This window comes from Acanthochromis polyacanthus, chromosome 17, assembly GCF_021347895.1.
Source record: "Acanthochromis polyacanthus isolate Apoly-LR-REF ecotype Palm Island chromosome 17, KAUST_Apoly_ChrSc, whole genome shotgun sequence".
Classification (NCBI taxonomy): Eukaryota; Metazoa; Chordata; class Actinopteri; family Pomacentridae; genus Acanthochromis; species Acanthochromis polyacanthus.
In genome coordinates, this window is record NC_067129.1 from 25,661,430 (window position 1) to 25,672,156 (window position 10,727).

Consider the following 10,727-nt stretch of genomic DNA (forward strand, 5'->3'; position numbering starts at 1 on the left):
CATGATTGAGACTCACCGAGTGACACACTATATATAGGTATGTTACAGGGTAACCCTGAAGATCTTTAAGGTCAACGTAGTAATTAAAACTCTGCATTCAAGCAGTTAAATATTACTACATTATTATAGAAAGGAAACGCAACTACTTGAATTGCACTTCACTGTAGATCGTAAAACTGTATACTGTTCATTGTATTTTTATTGTGAAGCATGTCAGAGGTGTGACTACTATGATTATATACCAGGAAACATTTCAGCTGTTGATAATGACAAAAAGATTCTTTAATTCTGCTGTAACTTTCAGTATTCTCCTGCTGTGATGTTGAAATGAAGAGACTTTAGTTTGTGGAATGCTGAGCCTTGAGGAAGAGCTTTGATGTAGTAGAGGATATGAAACCCTCCTCCAGAATCCTCGAGGTCATAGTCAGCAAGGGAGGTTTGTTCAGCTATATTAACAAAAAAGAATAAGAATTTATACTTTACTGATTCCTACTAGGAAATTAATTGTAACAGCAGCATTTGACACACAGACAAACTCACAAACCAGACAGAACACCAACACCAACAGTCAAATAATGATCTAACTAATAGTCACAAATCTATATAAGTTAGAAAAAATTCTAAAATGTTGTTTACATGTTTTGCACAATTTCTCTGGGGGCTGACTGAAAGAACGGCTTCAAACTTTCATAACAAAGATAAGTGATTGTGCCATCATTTTCATGCCCTCAGTCTGAATTAGAATTATTTCTGGTTTTTGTTGTCATATTTTACAGATACACCACTGTATATTCATCATAAAAGAAAACATCATCCAATTTGATTTAATTTTTGCACATAGTAAGCTGGTGACAAAGAGCACATTCTAAACCTCGAATACAATTTGTTCCCCTTGCTACCTCTAGTGGAGAAATGTATGCAGAGCTACTTAACAGGGCTGCTGTTCATTGGGCTCTGTCAGCGCCGACTGCTCGAAAAGTTGAATAGGAAGATGATTCATTGTTGGAGATTTTAAAATGAACATTATCTGAGCAGTGCGAAAAGTGTTCAGTGTCTAGACTGTAGGTTGCTGGCCCAGCTTATCTGTGGCTCAGACCTTCCAAACACTTCGAAGAATCTTTCACTTTGAGATAAGCTATTTTCAAGAAGTTACCGCCCTGAACAAAAACATCCTACGAGTCTTTGTACTTGCATTGTGGGATGCCTAACATTTCATCACCATATGCTAAAGGAATTTTTCATGTCTTCCTAGAGCTGGTTTTAGTTGGCATTTGCCCACAAGCTGATTTACTGTGAGAAAAAGAAACATTAAACGTAGTATGCCAAGTTGAGACATGATCACACTAATCACTAGACAGTTTAAAGGGTGAAATACAAAGATCCAAATTTTTTTGAAGACCTAGAAGCTTAATTCAGAATTCTGTTTTGTCACTGGGAGAGAAGACAAGAGAATGACACAATAGCATAAAAACAGTAGATATCTGTTGTGTGTGCCACATGCATAGTAGGCTATATCAAGATAATTGTCATTTTCAGTGGTGTTTTAGTTACGTAATGCTTTTCTTTGGATCCTTTATATGGACTTACATCTACGTTTGGCTACATTATTACCTGATGTAAGCTGGGAATGCTTCTTCATTAACCTCCTTATTTACCGCCGAGTCCATAGAGGGCAGTCAACCTCAGAACTCCCACGAAGAAAGCTAAAGGACTTGTTTCTCTTCGGGCACATTTACCCAGCGCACCTTCAGAAAGAAGCGCCGCATTTCTCACATTTTTACTAGTGTGGCTGCAGGTGAGTGTAGACACGTACTTTATATGTAGTATATATTTTATTTCAGTCTTTCACAGCTTGATGCTGCAGCACAATTAAATCCTCACTGTTCACTCGAACTTCACGTTTTCAACTGATTTGGCTGTCCTTACTGAGGCAGATGGCTATGAATGGAGCTAGCTGGATTGCTAACACAACATTAGCTAGCGTTAGCATTTAATGTCGTTGCCTTGTGTGTAGACAATGGCGGGTGGAATTTAGAGTTACTGTATGCCATTTTTCAAATAATTATTTCGGTAACGTGTGTTTTTGTTGCTTTAATTGCAAAATACAAATATGACAAATAAAACGACGACGACGAAACGTTATCGCGTTGCTACTTCAGTGTTGAGGAATTCGTTGCAGCTGTCACTATGACAACCGACGGTACAGGACCGACTTCTAAACGTATTGTTAACTAGTCGGTGCCCTAACTACCTGGTTATTATGCTGCTCTGTTTAGTAAAGTGATTGCTTGTTGTTTAGGGTGTAACTAGTGACTGTTTCTCCTGTGTGCTGTGACTTTAAATGTCATAACGAAATGCTGCTGAGTCACTTTTTGGGTCACAGAGACAACTACCTAACAAAGTTTATTCTTTAAATCGTTCTTTGAACGGTGGCACATATTTTTCATTTACCTATTTTAAGAAATACATATAGTGTTATAATGTTACAGTGTCAATATAGTACAGGCACTAAAGCAATGGTAAGGGGATAAGCAAATGATTGGTTTCAAATCAAAATCATGATTTGAAACTATACAAATAAGCCGATTGCAAAGACAAAAAATGGAACATATTCCTTATGCAACATGTCAGACACAGATTAAAATGTTGTCCCAAAGCTTTCACAAATCCATGCCGTTCTTTTTGGGTGAGTCAGGCTTTTGACGGTATCTTATGTGATAATGTGTCATGTTTTAAATCTATTGCATAGTAAAATTATTTACTAAAATAATAATAGTAAACCTGAAACTTGAACTTTTGATATATCACAAATCAAATCACAATTTGATAGTTTCCCCAAATTCTTCAGCCTGACCATCTATTATTGATAATGTGCATCTAATTGGGATTTTTACTCTAAAGATGTTTCTAATGTCTGCTTTTAACTTAATACAGATGGCGACTACAAAGGTTCCTGAGGTTCGTGACATTACACGGATTGAAAGAATTGGTAGGAAGGCATATCTGCAAATTATTATTGTTAACTGTGTGATCATAGTGCAATAACTGTAATGAATGCTGATATTACTGGTACCTGATCTATTATCTTCTCTAAATTCGATTAATATTATTTTGTTTATTTTCATCTTGTGTTCAGGAGCCCATTCTCACATCCGTGGCCTTGGTTTGGATGATGCTTTGGAGCCAAGACAGGTAATGTGAAGCCTTGAACTGCAGGATTTTCCTGTTACATCATTGGGGGGAGTAGATGCCAAGTAAATGACAGGGTACCGACGTACAGCTTGACTTTTTATGTTGGTTGCACTGGTATGCCAAACTTTCTCATTTAGGTTCACCAGCACATAATTTAGATCCACCTAAAATGTTTTACTGCAAGTCATCGTTTTGAATTATTATTTTTTGTGAGTTCCCATACACCTTAGTAATTTCTGAACACATTATGTAAATGGCTGTCAACAGGAATAAAAGTGCAGAAAAATTGTGTTTTTTTTCCTCATATGTATGGTCTGGGACTTAGTCAAAGGTAGCTCCTCTTAGGCTATATCATAAACAGTGTTTCATTTTATTATTATTTTTGGTTTCTCAATGCTTTGGTTTGCCACTAACTGCAGCAGAGAATGGAGATGCTCTGGGAGGCTACGCACCTGTCACAACACTGGACAGCTGTGCTTTTTTTTTTTTATGTTTCAGTTTGAGAGCGTGATGCTCCGACAGCAAAAGCTCAGTTCCCGGCCATGTTTTACCATCCAGTCTTTGTAATGGTGCAATGGATCACAAAACTCACGGATTGGATCGGTCCTTGGATCAAGAGTCATGGATCGGATCTTTTTCGGATCAGCAAAAAGCAAAAAAACAAAAACAAATAAACATACGTTTTGTCTGTTTATTATTAGATGTCACTTCAAATGTGTGCATGTGTTTCCACTGTCATATGGCTTTCTTATGCCACAGTGCCTACACACCGTCGCGGTTTTGTCCACTGACCTCTTTCCTTCGTCGTCATATTTGACAGGGAAACCAAAATGCTCTCATAGAGGGGATTTAAGTGTCACGGGGCGTTCAAGCTCCTCCTTTCCTCCGCTCGCCATGTCTGCTCTCTTTCTTTCTCTGCTCGCCACAAGCTGCGTGCGGACGGAGCAAAACTTTTTTTTTTTTTCAGAAATCTATCTGCAGGTCATGTGTGTGCTGAACCGATGACGTCGAACCGAACGGATCACGGATCAATGATGATCCGTTGCACCACTAAGTCTTTGCAATACTTGCATGCATGATGTTGACTATTGTATGTAAGGTTTCCCACGGGCCGAGAATTTACTTGTGATGGTGGGTGGGCTGGTGTATACAATGTGCATGGAGAGACTAATGCAGTTTAGAGGTAGAGAGTATAACCCAGGTTGTTTTATGAAGTACAGTGTACAGATGCCCCCTAAATGCCTCACATGCGAACTATCAATGGACATTACAGATGTTTCCTAAAGTGCTTATGTGCACCAGTAGACACTACTCGGTGGGTGTGCACACAGAAGCCTTTCCTTTCAAATATGTAACTGTAGTGCATGTAACCAAGACAGGTGTGTAGCTAAAAATGAATCTGAGAAGAGTTAATAAAGTGTTCTAATATTTGTCAAAATTGAGTTAAATATGTTTATCTCCCTATGTAGATCATCCACCCCAGACAGACCTGTTGAGTAACACACTAGTGTAACCAGTGAAGTTTTTTTTGTCACTTTTGGTTGCATATGCAGTGGTTGCGATGTTCTCGAATAAGGTGTAATGTTGTTATTTTAACAACCTCTCTATAGTAGGTTTTGATCCTCCATTGTTGAGCGGCTCCATCTGCCACAGGTACAGATGTGCATTAATATGTGTTAAATTAGTCCTTAGGTATATCTGTTCTGTCTACCTGCAGGTGTCTCAGGGGATGGTCGGCCAGCTGGCCTCCCGTCGAGCAGCTGGGGTCATTCTGGAGATGATCAAAGATGGCCACATTGCTGGCAGGGCAGTGCTGATTGCTGGCCAACCTGGCACAGGAAAGACCGCCATCGCTATGGGTAAGGGCTTTGTTGGAGGCTTTCCAGAAACACAATATCATCCTCTACTGGAAGAGATATTGTTTCCTTGTGTTCATTTAATTGGCTTAAGATACATTTTTGTTAAAACAAGAGTTCCTGCTCCCAGATGGATCAACAGAGTAAAAGTTCACCCAAGGCTGTTTCTTTATGCAGGCATCGCCCAGTCTCTTGGCCCGGATACACCTTTCACAGCACTGGCTGGTAGTGAAATCTTTTCTCTGGAAATGAGCAAGACCGAGGCACTTAGCCAAGCTTTTAGAAAAGCCATCGGAGTGAGGATCAAGTGAGTGAGCAAACACAATAGTTGTTTTTTTTTGTTCTTTTACTTTGAAATGAATTACTATTCACTGTGTTTGTTTTTCATTTGCAGAGAAGAGACAGAGATTATTGAAGGAGAGGTGGTGGAAATCCAGATTGATCGACCAGCCACTGGAACAGTAAGCTGCTTACAATGTTGGCGGCTACAAATACACTCATAATTTACTGTCTTACACAGTTTTTTTCATGTCTGCTTTTAACATTTTACACTCAGTGATGTTAGAAGGCAATCATTACTGATATTACACATAGATATAACTTAAAATAATACATACACACTAGAAAAAAAATGTCTGAATGCATACAGTGATGGTTCTTCACTTGAGGTACCCTTTTACTGAAAATGATATGCATTCAACCAGGGTGCGAAGGTGGGCAAGCTGACTCTAAAAACTACTGAAATGGAGACAATATATGATTTGGGCAACAAGATGATTGACAGTCTCAGTAAAGAGAAGGTTCAAGCTGGGTAAGTTTCTTGATCTGTTGTTGCTGTTGCTATGATTGTTAGAGTCTCGTGTCACTCAGACCTATCAGACAGTGACCTGAACTGTTCTGCTCCCCCCCCCCCAGAGATGTCATTACCATTGACAAAGCCACTGGGAAGATCAGCAAGTTGGGTCGCTCTTTCACTAGAGCCAGAGACTATGATGCCATGGGAGCCCAGGTATGCTGCCACACCTCTGAAGTCCCACTGTTGGAAGCCACTCACAAACAACAACAACAACAAAGTCACACAAATAAGACCACAGTATTTGTAGATTTTTTTTAAAAAAATGCATAAGCATGTGATAGATAGGATTATCATCCTCGACTCTTTACTTTGGTGACCACTGGATTTGCAAATTCACAACATCCATTTGATTGCTTAATACGGCCATCCTGTGTTTTCTGATAAGTGGCCACATTGATGTTCTTTGTTTTTTCTGTTTTATAGACACAGTTTGTACAGTGTCCAGAGGGTGAGCTTCAGAAGAGGAAGGAGGTGGTCCACACAGTGTCCCTCCATGAGATTGATGTCATCAACAGCCGCACACAAGGCTTCCTGGCTCTGTTCTCTGGAGATACTGGAGAGATCAAGTCTGAAGTTCGCGAGCAGATTAATGCCAAAGTGTGTGAGTGGAGGGAAGAAGGCAAGGCAGAGATCATTCCAGGGGTAGGTTTCTGTGTGTGTGTTTGGGTTTGCTTTCTCTGTAGCACTTTTAAAGCATGCACTACTTTTTGATTTCTGACAGCATCTGAAAGCGTCGGCTCCATGCCTGAATGAGCACGCTGGTGACTTTTCTGTAAAAGTTGTGATGGCTATCTGACTAGGTTGAACCTAGTACCATTTCCATATTACCTCTAACACGGTACAAGTCTGAACTGCAAACTGTCACATTAACAGATAGGCATGTTTAAGTAGTGTGGGTGGAGTTTTGTGAATACATTTTGGGAAGGGGTTTCCACATTTTAGCACCAATACTGATGCAAAAACTTTACAAAAAGCACAAAAGATGCAATTCACATACACCCCTGTCAAAAGTTTTAGGACACTGTCTCATTCAAATAAAGTAGAACCTGTCCTACAACTTTTGACAGGAGGTGTATTTCATCATATGGATGTGATCAGGGCAGGACTCTGATCATACATGTAAAGTTTCAGGCAGATTGGAGCATGTTCAGGGCATTTACACAGCATTTGAAATTTCATGGCGAAGGATCAAAATTCCAGAGGCCGCCACGGACACGCCCTTTGACTTTGGAAAAAGATTTTAATAACTTTGGATCATTAAGGCCTTCTGTATGTACTGGCCCAATTTGAGGTGAATTGGAGTTTCCCCCTAGGAGGAGTTCGCTCTAGAAAAAAAATTAAAATTGGGCAAAATCTGACATTCAACGCAAAATAGCTCTCTTCCTGTTGGGTTTGGAATGTGGCTGTCACTGACTTTTTTGTTCAGCCTGATGTGCTGCATATGTGTACCAAATTTAGTAGATACACCCCCTGTCAAAAGTTGTAGGACAGGTTCTACTTTATTTGAATGAGAAAGTGTCCTAAAACTTTTGACAGGGGGTGTACCTTTTTTTTCATTCACTTTGCCCCTACTATCAGCTCCAGTACAAAGTGAAATGTCCAGAGAAATAAAACTTTATTACATTGTAATCTGAGTTTTAACAAAATGTTAACAGAAGCCAGGGCTCCAGAATGGTCGCGTTTGTGACTGTTTTTTAAGTGTGTGCAAGTTAAAATTTCACGTGTTCATATTTGTGGGAATGAATGATTATCATCAGGCTGATTTAGAGAAATTCAAGCCATCAGTCTCAACTGAATCAGTAAAACAGAAAAAGTAACTACCAGTGCTACTGGTGGGAAAGTTCATCTGCAGCCCTGGGAGCTGAAGTTTAGCTTCTTTCTTGCAGCTGTTTGTGGGAGTTAAAGAATTACTTTCAGCATCTGAGCATCTTTTCTCAGGTTGAGCCCTGAGCTTATCACAGCTGTTGGGATATTTTTTCATTTTATTTTAAATTGCCTGGGTTGTTAGTTATCTGGACAGTTTGTCAAACTGCTGTTAGTTTAGATTTAGTCTTTTATCAGTACATTATTGTGTATTATACATCACTTGCTGTACTGTCCAGTCTATGATGCATGTCAAGAAACGTGCACACTGTGTTTTTCTCTGCCTCTGTGGTAGATTTCTGAATGAAGTCATGAGAAAGATTAACCTAAAACTGACCTAAGTCTCAATGACAAAATGCTATTTGCTTTAACAGACTGATGAAGGAGCAAAACTGCACATCCCATGTCTGAAAAGGACTTTAAATTGTACTTCACTAATTTTCCATGTCTGTGGTTCCAGGTGTTATTTATTGATGAGGTCCATATGCTGGACATGGAGTGTTTCTCCTTCCTGAACCGTGCTCTGGAGAGTGACCTGAGCCCAGTTCTCATCATGGCCACTAACAGAGGAATTACTCGGTACTGTTCATGTAGTTTTTCATCTATAATGTGATTTAGTTTTGCCATTTATTTAGAATTTTAGAGATCCTTACAATTCTTTGTAAAAATGTTCCTATTTATATCACTATTTTACACGGATCTGAACATACATTAACTGTCCACATATCACAAAGTAGTTTTTTGATCATTATTATTATTATTTTAAATTGCAAGTTAAGAATAAAAATGGATTTGTTTTGCAAATATTACAAAGCAATTGAAAATAATTAAAAGCAGAACATTAAAATGTTTTGTTGTTGTTAATAGAATCCGTGGCACAAACTATCAGAGCCCTCATGGTATCCCCATCGACCTGCTGGACCGCCTGCTCATCATCGCCACCTCCCCTTACACGGAAAAAGAGACGAGGCAGATCCTCAAGATCCGGTGAGAATCTGCCTTCATCATCTGTCAGCAGACTCTGTGTCTGCTTCCCAGCATCACAGAAGGAAAGTAAACCGAGTTTTTTTTAATGTTTCAGATGTGAGGAGGAGGATGTGGAGCTCAGCGAGGAGGCTCACACCGTCCTCACTCGTATCGGCATGGAGACGTCACTGCGCTATGCCATCCAGCTGATCAGCACTGCAGGACTGGTGTGTCGTAAACGCAAGGTAAGCAGTGTGAACAAGCAGGCTTTACATATTTAACCATAAGTTAGGTAAAATCATCAACTTAGGCTCTTGTAAGTTTTAGTGCTTTGGTCATGATTGCCTTTCGTGTTGGCTTCATTTGTGTGTGTTTTTTAACTTCTTCAGGGGACAGAAGTTCAAGTGGAAGACATTAAGCGGGTTTACTCTCTGTTCCTGGATGAGGCCAGATCCTCTCAGTACATGAAGGAGTATCAGGATTCCTTCCTCTTTAATGAAACACGTGAGTTTGCTGCTTTCCCTCTGTGTCTCTGGTAGTGTCAGAATTTCTCTGCTTTGATCTCTACAGATCAGAGTTTACACTGATGATGCATTCACACGAGCACAAGTTCTATCAGAGGCAAACAATCCATCAAAATGCCAGAACAGATTTTTACCCAGGGGAACCTGCTGTGATCTGCTGCAGTCATTAGTAGAGATTTCACTTTTAACACATTTACTAAAACTGTTCTATTTACTGTAGTACTGATTGGTCTGTAGTTTCACAGCAACAAGGAGAAGATCTAAGAATAAATAACACATCAGAATGAATTATTTCTAGCAAAGTACTGCCCTAGTGAATTCTGCTGTCTGATCTCATTATTTAATTCAAAAAACAGACCTTGCTACTAATGAAGCTGAATGATTTTTTTTTTGTGTGCAAAATATACAAATTTGATGTTACATTGTGAGTGAGCAAGATATGATCTTGTGTTTCAGAAACAACTTCCATGGACACCTCATAATGAAGAGGACTGCTTTGTTTTCTTACTCTGTGAAGTTTTTATGTTGTCCATCGTCATGGGGTTGGAGTCGATTCAGAACTGGATATTGCCTAAATTTGAATTCGGCATTTATTTACACTTATGAAATTCACAAAATTTCTCGATATTTCTCTTCTATGTTTAATTTTACTTTGTTTGAATTCAGATTTTTGTACTTAAATTTGACTTAATTCTGAATTTACCACAATTCTGTTCATCACTGAGGCCTTGTGGCAGGAAAATCCATTCCTTTTGTGTGTTTTTCTTTACATGGTTTATTTTTATGGAAAATGATTAAACAGGCTTTTATAAGCATATTCTGCTTTTTTTCTTTGTGTCCAAAACTTGAATGCTGCAAAGCAGATTTTGATATGGAGAACAGATTGGTTCAAAGTCTTTTAATTTTTCAATATCTTTATTGTTTTATTTCTTTCATGTTGCACTTTTGAAAAAATAAGTATTTTAAAACCCTGGAGAACACATTGACAACCTTTCTTTTCAATGGTTTTGAGGCACATACAGTACAATAAATGCAGATTAAGCAACAATATAATAACACATGGCAATATTAGATAAAAGCTGTGTTTAGTATTGCTAAAAGTGTAGGAATAAACTATTTGAACTGTAGTTTTTAGTTCAGAGGCTTTGAACAACTTCAGACTCAGACTGTTGTTAGCCCAAGGTTTCGGCCCAACATAAGCATCCTAAGCAGTCTAACACTACGCTGTCCATTAGCAGCTGAGTTGAAGGGCTTTAGAAATAGGCAAAAATAAACTTTTTATTTCTTTAAATAAAAATCCTTAAGTGTCACACTATGTCTATGGACTCACTGTTGGGGTGTTATTATATACTGATGTTGACAAAAATGAGGATATTCATCAAAATGAAACATTGATGTTATGTTAATAGATATATGACCATATAAATAATCCAGCACCAGTAACAATGTGATTGACACTCCAACATACAG

The 10,727-nt window shown here is 38.7% G+C and overlaps 1 protein-coding gene across 1 annotated transcript; it reads left to right on the top strand.

The window, feature by feature from the left end:
• The first annotated feature begins 1,705 nt into the window (after positions 1-1,705).
• ruvbl2 (RuvB-like AAA ATPase 2) lies at positions 1,706-10,074 on the top strand. Its single transcript, XM_022209418.2, has 14 exons — positions 1,706-1,795; positions 2,935-2,989; positions 3,137-3,192; positions 4,910-5,051; positions 5,226-5,355; positions 5,443-5,509; positions 5,753-5,859; positions 5,964-6,057; positions 6,328-6,546; positions 8,228-8,346; positions 8,635-8,754; positions 8,849-8,978; positions 9,123-9,237; positions 9,714-10,074. The coding sequence occupies exons 2-14, from the start codon at positions 2,935-2,937 to the stop codon at positions 9,737-9,739; spliced, it is 1,380 nt and encodes a 459-aa protein (XP_022065110.1). The 5' UTR covers positions 1,706-1,795; the 3' UTR covers positions 9,740-10,074.
• Positions 10,075-10,727: the final 653 nt, after the last annotated feature.

Excerpts from the sequence above, each read along its gene's own strand:
- ruvbl2 (XM_022209418.2), top strand. The coding sequence starts at position 2,935 with ATGGCGACTACAAAGGTTCCTGAGGTTCGTGACATTACACGGATTGAA. Across the intron at positions 5,356-5,442 it reads GCCATCGGAGTGAGGATCAA|AGAAGAGACAGAGATTATTG; the intron begins GTGAGTGAGCAA and ends TTTCATTTGCAG. Across the intron at positions 8,755-8,848 it reads AGGCAGATCCTCAAGATCCG|ATGTGAGGAGGAGGATGTGG; the intron begins GTGAGAATCTGC and ends TTAATGTTTCAG.